The sequence below is a fragment of the Myxocyprinus asiaticus genome, chromosome 31, assembly GCF_019703515.2.
Source record: "Myxocyprinus asiaticus isolate MX2 ecotype Aquarium Trade chromosome 31, UBuf_Myxa_2, whole genome shotgun sequence".
Classification (NCBI taxonomy): Eukaryota; Metazoa; Chordata; class Actinopteri; order Cypriniformes; family Catostomidae; genus Myxocyprinus; species Myxocyprinus asiaticus.
The window spans coordinates 41,162,579-41,177,751 of NC_059374.1; the positions used below are offsets into that span (position 1 = coordinate 41,162,579).

A 15,173-nucleotide genomic window follows, 5' to 3' on the forward strand; every position below is an offset into this window, starting at 1 on the left:
GAACTCACAGAACCTAAAGTGTGATCGTTGCCATTGTTGCTCGTTTACTCACCGACAGTCGTTAGGTGCCTGTTACTTTTCTCAACGCAGAGTAGGATGAACCATTCACAGTAGTTTAGTGTCTGTTACTTTTCTCAACGCAGAGTAGGACGGGCCTATCGCAGGCAAATGTGGCGCCCCCTGGAGGAAGGACAAGCTCATTATTTTTACGACAGAGGAAAGTGTGTTTGCAGCAGCATCATGGCCACGAATGGCTTGAGTTGTGAGAGCGCAACCATCCAAAGCGTTTTACATCCAAAAAAAGAGTCCACAAGAGAAAAGAGATAATAAATACAACAGGTAAACCCCATAAACACTTTGAACTAACATCTAATGGTGAATTTAATCAGATTGATGCTTAACGGAGCTGGACAAAAGTCTGTTTGTGTTCGTTGCTCTCTGTTGTTTACATTCACGTCAATCCATTCATCAGTTATTTACTATTGTAATCTGTTCTCTTTTCAGTTATTGTTTATTGAGGATGCTTCTCTCTCTCTCTCTCTCTCTCTCTCTCTCAATGTGAAAATGGCTTTATTGTCATGACTGTGAATAATACAATATTGCCAAAGCAGGGGTTGTATGTAAAAAAATTAAAATAAAACATTAATCAATAATTTAACGAATGTTAAACAACATAACAAATTATAAAATTCCTGAACGGCAGAAGATCACAGTGTTGACATAAAACTGAAGATCACAAACATGTTTACACACTGTATACACATACAGGATATTCACACACATACATGTACTGAGGATCAATGTGGTGAACAGTTGGGTGACATACTGGGGTAATATACATAAAACATATTCACCCACTGTCTCTCAGGCTGTGGCACGTTAAAACATATCTTGCAGCCATTGCTGCTGTGTGTCCCTCTCCAAGTATTGTTTTGATTTTTTTCTTGTTCTGTCGTGGTTGTAAAGTTGTTTGTGCTGTTTGTAAATGTATCCATATAAATGTCCCCTGTTTCTTTAAATTTTGGGCAGTGAAGTAGAAAGTGCACCTCTCGATCTCACCTGTCGTACAGTGAGCACATACTCTTTCTTCTCTGGGTAACCGTGTTTTTCTGTGTCTGCCTCTCTCGATGGCTAGACTGTGCTCACTGAGCCTGTACTTGGTTAGTGAGTCTCAGAACCAGCTGACAGAGGGGACTTTTTCCTGGGTTCAGTTCTTGGGTTTGTAGCGCTTCATAATGTAGCGGTTTTGTGGGAAATGATTTTAAATGCATCCAAAAATGTAGAGATATTTTGTGTGTGTGTTAATAATCAATGGGAATCGTCCTAATTCTGTCCTACATGCATTATTGGGTGTTTTCCTTTGTAATTTCAAAATAAATTTGCAGAATTCTGTGTGTAGGGCTTCTGTTGGATGTTAGTCCCATCTAGTGTAGTTCTGATCACTGAGTGGACCCCATACCTCACTCCATACAGCACTATGGGTTGTATAACACTATCAAAGATCTTACACCAGACTGGAATTGGTAATTCAATATTATAGAACTTTTTTCTTAATAGCGTATAAAGCTCTTCAAGCTTTTTCTATAAGTGCATTCACTGCCTTACTGAAACTCCCTGATGCAGTGATAATCAGGCCAAGGTAAGTATACTGCATCGTGTGCCCTAGGGTGGTGCTGCCTAGAGAGAACTGGTATCTGTGTTCCTGACATCTGGGCTTTTTCTGAAAGACCATAATGTTTGTCTTTTTGAGGTTTTCTGCCAGGGCCCAGTTCTGGCAGTAGTTCTCCAGCAGGTCCAGATGTTGCTGTAGTCCCTGTGGGGTGGGTGACAGCAGCACCAGGTCATCTGCATAGAGCAAAAACTTGATGTCTTTGTCTTGCAGAGTGAGTCCAGGGGCTGTAGACTGTTCAACTGCACCACTAATTCATTAATGTAAATGTTGAACAGTGTTGGACTCTGCCCTGCCGCACTCTTCTCTTCTGGGTGAAGAACTCTGTTTGTTTGTTGCCAATTCTTATTGCACATTTGTTGTCCGAATACATTGATTTTATGATGTCTTAAACTTTACCTCCTACACCACTTTGTAACAATTTGTAATATAGTCTGTCATGCCAAATAGAATCAAATAATTTTTTGAAATCAACAAAGCATGCAAATATTTTCCCTTTTTTGGTCTGGTTTACGTGTTTATTGATTAGGGTTTGTAGGGTGTAAATGTGGTCCGTAGTTCTATGGTTTGGAAAGAAGCCAATCTGACTTTTGCTCAGGACACTGTGTTTGTTAAGGAAGTTTAGAATTCTATTATTTAAAATACTACTAAATAACTTCCCGAGATTACTGCTCACACAAATGCCTCTGAAATTATTAGGGTCCAATTTGTCTCCACTCTTATGAATTGTGGTAATAAGTCCTTGGCTCCAGAAGTCAGGGAAATAGCCTGAACTCTCTCACTCTCTCTATATAGTACTTTTAATAATTGTATTTCCTATTTCCTTTCATTTAGGTATTTCATTAATTTTCGAGCAACTCCATATGTCAGACCTTCATTGAAGCCACTCCCACAACAATTCACCAATAAATACTGTGAATATTCCCATCATCCTACAAGAGAAGAAGTGCTTCAGACCAGCAGGAAGAACTCCAGGTGTAACAACTGAAATGTGACATATATATATATATATATTATGGAAAAAATGGAGTTTGTTAAAGAGGAAAGTGAGGACATGAGTGATGAAGAATCATGCAGAATGAAACATGAAGATACTGAGAAACAAAGAGGTTGGTGTCCATTCTTGATTGTTGAGGAACATTAATGTAACAGCTTCAGCTTTATACGTACTGATAAACATAGAGATTCACACAAAAAAACTTTTATCCCATCATAAGGGTCTGATGCTTTCTACTATTCACACGTACAGCTGAAGTCAGAAGTTTACTTGCACCTTAGCCAGATACATTTAAACTCAGTTTTTTTTTTACCAATTCCTGACATTTAATTGTAGAAAACATTCCCTGTCTTAGGTCAGTTAGGATCACTACTTTATTTTAAGAATGTGAATTGTCAGAATAATAGTTGAGAGAATGATTTATTTCAGCTTTTATTTCTTTCATCACATTCCCAGTGGGTCAGAAGTTTACATACACTTTGTTAGTATTTGGTAGCATTGCCTTTAAATTGTTTAACTTGGGTCAAATGTTTTGGGTAGCCTTCTAGAAGCTTCCCACAATATGTTGCTGGAATTTTGGCCCATTCCTCCAGACAGAACTGGTGTAACTGAGTCAGGTTTGTAGGCCTCATTGCTCGCACATGCTTTTTCAGTTCCTCCCACAAATGGTCTATCGGATTGAGGTCAGGGCTTTGTGATGGCCACTCCAATACCTTGACTTTGTTGTCCTTAAGCAATTTTGCCACAACTTTGGAGGTATGCTTGGGGTCATTGACCATTTGGAAGACCTATTTGTGACGAGCTTTAACTTCCTGGCTGATGTCTTGAGATGTTGCTTCAATATATCCACATAATTTTCCTTCCTCATGATGCCATCTATTTTGTGAAGTGCACCAGTCCCTCCTGCAGCAAAGCACCCCCACAACATGATGCTGCCACCCCCATGCTTCACGGTTGGGATGGTGTTCTTCGGCTTGCAAGCCTCACCCTTTTTCCTCCAAACATACTGATGGTCATTATGGCCAAACAGTTAAATTTTTGTTTCATTAGACTAGAGGACATTTCAACAAAAAGTAAGATCTTTGTCCTCATGTGCACTTGCAAACTGTAATCTGGCTTTTTTATGGTGGTTTTGGAGCAGTGGCTTCTTCCTTGCTGAGCAGCCTTTCAGGTTATGTCGATATAGAACAAATTTTACTGTGGATATAGATACTTCTCTACCTGTTTTCCCCAGCATCTTCAAAAGGTCCTTTGCTGTTGTTCTAGGATTGATTTGCACTTTTCACACGAAACTACGCTCATCTCTAGGAGACAGAATGTGTCTCTTCCTGAGCGGTATGATGGCTGTGTGGTACCATGGTGTTTATACCTGCATACTATTGTTTGTATAGGTGAATGTGATACCTTCAGGCATTTGGAAATTGCATCCAAGGATGAACCAGACTTGTGGAGGTCCACAATTTTTTTTTCTGAGGTCTTGGCAGATTTCTTTTGATTTTCCCATGATGTCAAGCAAAGAGGCACTGAGTTTGAAGGTAGGCCTTAAAATACATCCACAGGTATACCTCCAATTCAGTACACCTCCTATCAGAAGCTAATTGGATAATTTTCTAAAGGCTTGACATCATCTTCTGGAATTTTCCAAGCTGTTTAAAGGCACAGTTAACTTAGTGTATGTAAACTTCTGACCCACTGGAATTGTGATATAGTCACTTAAAAGTGAAACAGTCTGTCTGTAAACAATTGTTGGGAAAATTATTTGTGTCATGCACAAAGTAGATGTCCTAAACGACTTGCCAAAACTATAGTTTGCTAATATTACATTTGTGGAGTGGTTAATAAATTAGTTTTAATGACTTAAACCTAAGTGTATGTAAACTTCTGACTTCAACTGTATCTCCTTCATGTTTTTCCCTCTTTAAATGAATTTGCTATTATTTAATGTTCATTTTAGGCCTGATGGAAGAAGTGAAAAGGGGAAATCAAGAGCTGAATGAAGTGGAGGAGAAACATCAGTATGAAGAAAAATCCAACAGTTGCTCACAGACTGAAAACAATTCCTTTAAAAAAAGAACTCGACGACCAGCAGCTGAAAACTCATTGACCTGCCCTCAGTGTGGAAAGATTTTCAAACGTAGAGAACACTTTAATAATCACATGAGAATTCACACTGGAGAGAAGCCGTTCACCTGCCCTCATTGTGCGAAAGGTTTTGCACAAAAAGAAAACCTTAATGTTCATGTAAGGATTCACACTGGAGAGAAGCCACACACATGCACTCAGTGTGGAAAGAGTTTCTCAGGTAAAGGAGAACTTAATAGTCACATGAGGATTCACTCTGCAGAGAGGCCTTTCACATGTGCTCAGTGTGGAAAGAGTTTCAAATGGGCCAACGATCTCAATGTTCATCTGCGCTCTCACTCTGGAATCAAGCCATTTTACTGTGATCAGTGTGGTAAAACTTTTACTTCAGCATCAAATCTAAAAAAACATGTGATTATCCATACAAATGAGAAGCCTTACATGTGTTCTCTTTGTGGAAAGAGTTTTTCATGGCTGATCAGCTTGAAACGGCACCAGAAAATACACACCAGTCTAAAAGATCATGTGTGCCTTGAGTGTGGTAAGACTTTTCTTTCAGCCACATGCTTAAAACGGCACCAGAGTGAACACATGAGTGATCCAGAACCATCCAGAATGAAACATGAAGATACTGAGGAACAAAGAGGTTGGTGTCCATTCTTGATTCTTAATTATTGACTGCTGAGGAACATTAATGTAACAAAATGTCAGTGTTATAAGCACTGATTAATAGGGCTGGGCGATATAGCTACTAAATGTATTTTATTATTATAAGTAGTGAAACAATAAAAAAAATAAATAAATATGATTATGATCCACCAAATCAAAGTCATGTGGTGTAACCAACTTGTAGTAGGTAGCCATTTTGTTGTCATGTGACAAAAAACATAAAACAGAGATGACCCTTTAGACCTTCAAAAATGTGTGAGAAGTTTAATAAAATAAATTGGTCATATAATTAAATATCAGATATTATGATATTTTTATGAAAAGGCACATCTTGGTCAGGTCATGTGGTGTAATATTGAGAAAACGTATTGATATTTGTGACTCAAAAGTTCATTATATATGTAAAAAAAACACACAAAAAAAAAACTTAAATATATTTGAAAACTTTTTTTTAAATGAATGATTATGTTGCATACACTTATGTATTCAAGGTGCAAGTAAATTATTTTAATACCTTTAACTTTACTCAAATGTTTTTGCCTGTTTTTATGATTTACGTATTTAAATTTCATGATTAGATTCCATCAAAATGAATTGTGTAATGTTTAACAAAATTAAATCAATAAATAAAAAAATAAATATATATATATTTTTTATTTGGTTAAAGAATACTTAATAAAATTTGATGGAATATTTTTATGAAATTAAAATGTGTAAATCTTAAATTTTGTTTTGAGTGTTGACTTCATTCTTTTATTTATTTTTTTTGTAGAAAATGCTCAATGTTTTTCAAAATTTTTTGAAACCAACATGGACACAAAGATTACATATCTACAAACTTGACACATGTGCTTTAAACTAGATTTTTTTTTAAAGATTTCTAAATTTTATCATGATGGACAACCATGTAAGTGCTCTGACATGGAATAATAATAATAAAATAATAATAATAATATATATATATATAATTAAATCAGCGGAACCATCATTTCAACCTAAAAGCCACTGTAGATTAAAAATGTTTAATGCATGAAATAAGAAATCTAGTTACAAAAAATTAAGGCATGTTTTCCACAGTTTTTCAATAAATTAACACACAAGTTTTAAAAATAATTTTTATTTATATGCACCAATACAAGTATACAGTAGGCCGCCAAAAAAAACCCCATTATTTACATACATATATTTATTTTTACAAAAAAGCAAATTATTCTATTATTAATTATTATGAATTATTATTTTTGTGCCCAATCAAGTTTATTATTGTTATATAATACTAAATTATAATTTTTATTTTGAGGATTAGATTTTTTTTAGACAGTAGAAATATATTTCTGTCGTATTTAAATTAATCTAATGACATGCCCTTGACGAAACGTAGTGACCAAATAAAAAGTGCATTAAAATCATCACAATATTCATTATATTGCATAATTTTATATTGGCAGCAAAATCATCACTATAATATCTTGAATATTCAATATATCACTCAGCCCAATACTGATAAATGATCATATCATATAAAAAAATCGAATGCAAATATATAGTTGATGTCTATTGCTTTCTACTAATCATTTTTATTTCCATCACATTTTGCCCTCTTTATTATTTTATTATTTAAAAATGTTCATTTTAGGCCTGATGGAAGAAGTGAAAGGGGGAAATCAAGAGCTGAATGAAGTGGTTGAGAAACATCAGTATGAAGAAAAATCCAACAGTTGCTCACAGACTAAAAACAATTCCTTAAAAAAAAGAACTCGAAGAACAGCAGCCGAAAACTCATTGACCTGCCCTCAGTGTGGAAAGATTTTCAAACGTAGAGAACACTTTAATAATCACATGAGAATTCACACGGGAGAAAAGCCGTTCACCTGCCCTCATTGTGCAAAAAGTTTCACACAAAAAATAACCCTTAATGTTCATGTAAGGATTCACACTGGAGAGAAGCCACACACATGCACTCAGTGTGGAAAGAGTTTCTCAGGTAAAGGAGAACTTAATAGTCACATGAGGATTCACTCTGCAGAGAGGCCTTTCACATGTGCTCAGTGTGGAAAGAGTTTCAAATGGGCCAACGATCTCAATGTTCATCTGCGCTCTCACTCTGGAATCAAGCCATTTTATTGTGATCAGTGTGGTAAAACTTTTACTACAGCATCAAATCTAAAAAAACATGGTGTTATTCATACAGATGAGAAGCCTTACATGTGTTCTCTTTGTGGAAAGAGTTTTTCATGGCTGATCAGCTTGAAACGGCACAAGAAAATACACACCAGTGTAAGAGATCATGTGTGCCTTGAGTGTGATAAGACTTTTCTTTCAGACACATGCTTAAAACAGCACCAGAGTGAACACATGAGTGATCCAGAACCATCCAGAATGAAACATGAAGATACTGAGGAACAAAGAGGTTGGTGTCCATTCTTGATTCTTCATTATTGACTGCTGAGTAACATTCATTTAACAAAACTTCAGCTTTATAAGTACTGATTTTAAGGGCTGGGCGATTATAGCTACAAATGTATTTTATTATTTCCTAAAAAAAATATAATTGAATTGTGGAATGTTTAATAAAATTAAATCAATCAATCTAAAAATATGTATTTTTATTTTCGTTGGTTACTTAATCAAATTTGATGGAATTTTATTATGAAATTGAAATGCGTAAATCTTAAAATAATTATTTTAAGCATTGACGGTTACACCATGAGACATTTTTAAAGTCATTAAATTTGTTTTGTTTTTTTTTAAGAAAATTCGATATATGTTTTAAAAAAAAAAATTGAAACCAACATGGACACAAAGATTACATTTCTACGAACTTGACACATGTGCTCTAAACTAGATTTAAAAATATTTCTAATTTTTATCACATCAGACAAACTTATTTGTCAGTGACCCATGTATTTGCTCTGACATGGAATAAAATAATTTTTATGTATTTGTTTTAAATCAGAGGAACCATAATTTTAGCCTAACAGCCACTATAGTCAAGTAGATTTTAAATATTTAATGCATGAAATAAAGTAGTTACAAATAATTAATGCATGTTTTCCACAGTTTTTCAATAAATTAACAAAAAAGTGTTAAAAATCATTTTTAATTTACAGTTGAAGTCAGAAGTTTACATATACTTAGGCTGAAGTCATTAAAACTAGTTTTTAACCACTCCACAGATTTCATATTAGCAAACTATAGTTTTAGCAATTCGTTTAGGACATCTACTTTGTGCATGACACATAATTTTTCCAACAATTGTTTACAGACAAATTGTTTCACTTTTAAGTGACTATATCACAATTCCAGTGGGTCAGAAGTTTACATACACTAAATTAACTGTGCCTTTAAGCAGCTTGGAAAATTCCAGAAAAGGATGTCAAGCCTTTAGACAATTAGCCAATTAGCTTCTGATTGGAGGTGTACTGAATTGGAGGTATACCTGTGGATGTATTTTAAGGCCTACCTTCAAACTCAGTGCCTCTTTGCTTGACATGGGAAAATCAAAAGAAATCAGCCAAGACCTCAGAAAAATAATTGTTGACCTCCACAAGTCTGGTTCATCTTTGGGAGCAATTTCCAAATGCCTGAAGGTACCACTTTCATCTATACAAACAATAGTACGCAAGTATGAACGCCATGAGACCACGCAGCCATCATACCGCTCAGGAAGGAGACGCATTCTGTCTCCTAGAGATGAACGTAGCTTGGTGCGAAAAAGTGCAAATCAATCCCAGAACAACAGCAAAGGACCTTGTGAAGATGCTGGAGGAAACAGGTAGAGAAGTATCTATATCCACAGTAAAATTAGTCCTATATCGAAATAAACTGAAAGGCTGCTCAGCAAGGAAGAAGCCACTGCTCCAAAACCACCATAAAAAAGCCAGACTACAGTTTGCAAGTGCACATGGGGACAATGATCTTACTATTTGGAGAAATGTCCTCTGGTCTAATGAAACAAAAGTTGAACTGTTTGGCCATAATGACTATTGTTATGTTTGGAGGAAAAAGGTTGAGGCTTGCAAGCCGAAGAAAACCACCCCAACCATGAAGCATGGGGGTGGCAGCATCATTTTGTGGGGGTGCTTTGCTGCAGGAGGTACTAGTGCACTTCACAAAATAGATGGAATCATGAGGAAGGAAAATTATGTGGATATATTGAAGCAACATATCAAGACATCAGCCAGGAAGTTAAAGCTTGGTCGCAAATAGGTCTTCCAAATGGACAATGACCCCAAGCATACTGTAACATGAGGTCACAAGAGCAGGATCTAGGTGCAGCAAGTTTAATAAGAAATAAATCAATAAAATAACAGGGTAAACACAAGAACAAGGCAAGACTAGGAACTCGGAAACAAAACAAATATAGAAACCGGTATATAACTAAACACACAGCAACTGACAAAGACAGAGCAGACATCAGGAGATTATATACACACGGATAAATGAGGTAATGGAAGACAGGTGAAAACAATTGGCAACAGCTGGTAGTGATGAGGGCAGTGAATTATGGGGAATGTAGTCTGGGGAAACAGATGACGGGAAAAACACAAGGCAAAACAACAGTGAATCATGACATAACCGCCCCCACCCCCCCAATGGGCGGCTCCTGACGCCCAAGGAAGGCTGGTAAGGGAGGCATGGCCAAGATGGAGCCGGAGACCCAAGAGGCCAGAGCAGATCAGGCGGAAGGCAGGCGGACGGCCAGGAGACCCAGAAGACCAGAGCAGATCAGGCGGACGGCCAGGAGACCAAGAAGACCAGAGCAGATCAGGCGGACGGCCAGGAGACCCAGAAGACCAGAGCAGATCAGGCGGACGGCCAGGAGACCCAGGAAACCACCTCAGGGTAGAGACTGGATAAGGAGGCCTGGTTGGCGGCCACAGGGCTGAAACAGGGTCAGGAGGCCTGGGTGGCGACCACAGACTAGAGACTGGAGCCGTGGAAGACTCTGAGGGCGGAGCCGTGGAAGGCGGTGCCTTAGGAGGCTCAAGGGGCGAAGTCGTGGCAGGCGTAGCCGTGGGAGGCTTGAGGGGCGGAGCCGTGGGAGGCGGAGCCGTGGGAGGCTCGAGGGGTGAAGCCGTGGCGGGCGGAGCCGTGGGAGGCTTGAGACAAAGAGTCCTGGATGACTGGGAAACAACCTCTGTGGTCGTAAACACTGGCTGAGACTCGGGGACGACCTCCATGGTCGTGTGCATGTGCAGAGACTCGGGGACGACCTCTGTGGTCGTGAACACTGGCAGAGACTCGGGAACGACCTCCGTGGTCATGGGCATGGGCAGAGACTCGGGAACGACCTCCGTGGTCGTGAACATCGACAGAGACTCGGAAACGATCTCCGTGGTCGTGTGCATGGGAAGAGACTCGGGAACGACCTCCGTGGTCGTGGGCATGGGAAGAGACTCGGGAACGACCTCTGTGGTCGTAAACACTGGCTGAGACTCGGGGATGACCTCCGTGGTCGTGTGCATGGGCAGAGACTCAGGAACGACCTCCGTGGTCATGTGCATGGGAAGAGACATGGGAACGATCTCCATGGTCGTGGGCATGGGCAGAGACTCGGGAACAACCTCCATGGTCGTGGGCATGGGCAGAGACTGGGGAACGACATCCGTGGTCGTGAACATGGGCAGAGACTTGGAAATGATCTCTGTGGTCATGTGAGGTAGGGTCTTCATTGCACTATGCACTGACATCAGTGGCAGATCATTCAACTTGGAGACAGGGGCCGCGGGAGGCTTGGAGCAAGGTGTCGCGGAAGGCTTGGCTGTGACATGGCGTGGCGCAGACTCAGACTTGGCTGTGACATGGCGCGGAGCAGACTCAGGCGTGGCTGTGACATGGCGCGGAGCAGACTCAGGCGTGGCTTTGACATGGCGTGGAGCAGACTCGGGCATGGCTTTGACATGGCGTGGAGCAGACTCAGGTGCGGGAGGTTCAGAAGCCGGGATCGGGGTAGGGAGAGGAGGATCCTCTGCTAGAGTTTCAAGGGTTAACCTCATGTATTCCCTCCAAGTTAGGTTACTCTCTTCAGGCAATTCCCTCCACTGGTGAAACATTGGTCCAGTCTGGATTTGAGGTCGGAATCCTCCCAACCCGTGAGGCTGGCTATGGAGCAGAAGTGAAGTGAGTACTCCCTAATGGGTAAATTTGCCTGGCACAGTTGTCTAAGAGAAGCTGCTAGATCCATTTTTTGTGGTCAGTTGTTCTGTAACGTTTGAAGGAGGTCACGAGAGCAGGATCTAGGTGCAGCAAATTTAATAAGAAATAAATCAATAAAATAACAGGGTAAACACTAGAACAAGGCAAGACTAGGAACTCAGAAACAAAACAAACATAGAAACCAGTATATAACTAGAGAAAACACACAACAACTGACAAAGACAGAGCAGACATCAGGGGATTAGGATAAATGAGGTAATGGAAGACAGGTGAAAACAATTGGGAACAGCTGGTTGTGATGAGGGCAGTGAATTATGGGGAATTTAGTCCGGGGATACAGATGACAGGGGCAAAACACAAGGCAAAACAACAGTGAGTCATGACACATACCTCCAAATTTGTGGCAAAATGGCTTAAGGACAACAAAGTCAAGGTATTGGAGTGGCCATCACAAAGCCCTGACCTCAATCCGATAGAAAATTTGTGGGCAGAACTGAAAAGCGTGTGCGAGCAAAGAGGCCTACAAAACTGACTCAGTTACACCAGTTCTGTCTGGAGGAATGGGCCGAAATTACAGCAACTTATTGTGAGAAGCTTGTGGAAGGCTACCCAAAACATTTGACCCAAGTTAAACAATTTAAAGGCAATGCTACCAAATACTAACAAAGTGTATGTAAATTTCTGACCCACAGGGAATGTGATGAAATAAATAAAAGCTGAAATAAATCATTCTCTCTACTATTATTCTGACGTTTCACATTCTTAAAATAAAGTAGTGATCCTAACTGACCTAAGACAGGGAATGTTTTCTATGATTAAATGTCAGGAATTGTGAAAAATTGAGTTTAAATATATTTGGCTAACATGGATGTAAACTTCTGACTTCAACTGTATATGAACAAATACAAGAATACAGTAGGCTGCCAAATAATAAGCATTATTTACATATATTTATTTTTACAAAAAATAAATTGTACCCCATTTAATAATTATTCTAGTATTTTTCATTATTTTTATTAGTCCCAATCAAGTTTATTATTGTTACATAACACTGAATTATTATTTTTGAGGATTACATTTTTTTTAAACAGTAGAAATATATTTCTGTCATATTTAAATTAATCTAATGACATGCCCTTGACGAAACGTAGTGACCAAATAAAAAGTGCATTAACATCATCACAATAATCATTATATTGCATAATTTTATACTGACAGCAAAATCATCACTATAATATCTTGAATATTCAATATATCGCTCAGCCCAATACTGATAAATTATCATATCATATAAAAAAATCGAATGCAAATATATAGTTGATGTCTATTGCTTTCTGCTAATCATTTTTATTTCCATCACATTTTGCCCTCTTTATTATTTTATTATTTAAAATGTTCATTTTAGGCCTGATGGAAGAAGTGAAAGGGGGAAATCAAGAGCTGAATGAAGTGGTTGAGAAACATCAGTATGAAGAAAAATCCAACAGTTGCTCACAGACTAAAAACAATTCCTTTAAAAAAAGAACTCGAAGAACAGCAGCTGAAAACTCATTGACCTGCCCTCAGTGTGGAAAGATTTTCAAACGCAGAGAACACTTTAATAATCACATGAGAATTCACACGGGAGAGAAGCCGTTCACCTGCCCTCATTGTGCAAAAAGTTTTGCACAAAAAATAACCCTTAATGTTCATGTAAGGATTCACACTGGAGAGAAGCCACACACATGCACTCAGTGTGGAAAGAGTTTCTCAGGTAAAGGAGAACTTAATAGTCACATGAGGATTCACTCTGCAGAGAGGCCTTTCACATGTGCTCAGTGTGGAAAGAGTTTCAAATGGGCCAGCGTTCTCAGTGATCATCTGCGCTCTCACTCTGGAATAAAGCCATTTTACTGTGATCAGTGTGGTAAAACTTTTACTACAGCATCAGATCTAAAAAAACATGGGGTTATTCATACAGATGAGAAGCCGTACATGTGTTCTCTTTGTGGAAAGAGTTTTTCACGACTTACCAGCTTGAAAAAGCACAAGAAAGTACACACCAGTGTAAAAGATCATGTGTGCCTTGAGTGTGGTAAGACTTTTCTTTCAGCCACACGCTTAAAACGGCACCAGAGTGAACACATGAGTGATCCAGAACCATCCAGAATGAAACATGAAAATACTGAGGAACAAACAGGTTGGTGTCCATTCTTGATTCTTCATTATTGACTGCTGAGGAACATTTATGTAACAAAACGTCAGCTTTATAAGTACTGAAAAATGACAGAAATTAACACAGGATTGGCCTTTATCACATCAAAGATCACATACAAATTAGGGCTGTCAGAAGGGCTGAAAAATACTTAAATATGACCAAACTTCAACTTGTTTTAGAATTTTTAAGACATTATTTCATTTAGGGGGAAAAGTTACAAGACATCAGTAATTACCAGATTTTTAAATCAATGTTATTTCCTAAGTGTACAAGAGGGTGCCACAAAGACAAATAAACATTACAGCACCATGTTATATTGTTTACTACAAAAACATAGGCTACCTAACAAAAATGCATTCCATTCTAAACTAAAGTGTGTAAAGTCAAAAGATTTTTTAGCCAGTTTATATTCTCAAATCTTAAGTAAAAATGTAAAATGAGAAAAGAAGCGCTACTACCAGTAGTACCGCGATACACAGTCTTCAGATTAATGGCAAAACAGTTGTATTATTAAAAGTCTTATTAAAAGCTGCATTTCTTGATCTTTTTTTTTTTTTACACGAATGGTGCAGAATAATATTTTATTAATATTTATTTAAAAAAATTAAGCAGTGAAACAATTGTTTTAAAATGAATAATATTTGAAAAACTTCTGCTCACCAAATTAAAGTCATGTGGTGAAACCAACATGCCATTATGTTATGTTGACAAAAACCATAAAAAAGAGAAGACCCCAGTTAAGTTTAAAAAAATATCCCAATTTAGATTTTTTTTTTTTTTAAAGGTCACATTTTGTTTCGGTCGTTTGGTGTAACCATGAGAAACTTGCTTGATATTCTTGACTCAAAAACTTTGGAAATTTGTTAATATATATATATATATTTTTTTTTTTTACCTTAAAAAAAAAACATGTTTGAAAAATTTTTTAATTTTTTATTATTGATTAAGTAGTGTAAACTCTGACGTATTCAAGATGCAAAGAAAAGTACTTTTAATGGCATTTACGTAATGGTTACATCACATGATATTTTTAAAGTAAATATTTGTTAATGTTATAATTCATTTTATTTTATGGAACCAAATTGAACACAAATATTTCATATCTACGAACTTGATACAAGTGTTTTTAACTAGATTTTTTAAAGATTTCTTTATTGGTCATTAGCCGTGGCCAGTGCGAGCCAGGGCTATCAACTGGTCAGCCTGGGCCAATGGTCTCGAACCACGAGCCGCAAGACCAAAATCGATCTGGATTCTCACCATTGCCCTAAAACCCGCCCTTAATATGACGCCCTGGTGCCAATGTCAAACACTCCGTGCCCATTTCACAAGCATGAGGGAAGCTCAAGATGAGGTATCAGACTCTGGAGACTAGCTAGCCCTCAAATTGAACATAGTGG

At 38.0% G+C, this 15,173-nt stretch overlaps 1 protein-coding gene and 1 long non-coding RNA gene across 2 annotated transcripts in view; both read left to right on the forward strand.

Moving 5' to 3' along the window:
• Nucleotides 1-229: 229 nt before the first annotated feature.
• LOC127422633 (uncharacterized) lies at nucleotides 230-4,855 on the forward strand. The gene is made up of 3 exons (XR_007894204.1): nucleotides 230-339; nucleotides 2,504-2,778; nucleotides 4,621-4,855. It is a non-coding gene; the product is annotated as an uncharacterized LOC127422633 (long non-coding RNA).
• A 16-nt stretch (nucleotides 4,856-4,871) lies between these two features.
• Nucleotides 4,872-15,173, forward strand: part of LOC127422581 (zinc finger protein 91-like) — a 95,620-nt gene continuing 85,318 nt past the window's right edge. Inside the window, exons 1-3 of the mRNA XM_051666231.1 lie at nucleotides 4,872-5,394; nucleotides 7,054-7,827; nucleotides 12,982-13,755. Of these exons, the coding sequence (XP_051522191.1) occupies nucleotides 4,992-5,394; nucleotides 7,054-7,827; nucleotides 12,982-13,755 (1,951 nt within the window). The 5' untranslated portion in view covers nucleotides 4,872-4,991. The remainder of the gene's footprint in view (nucleotides 5,395-7,053; nucleotides 7,828-12,981; nucleotides 13,756-15,173) is intronic.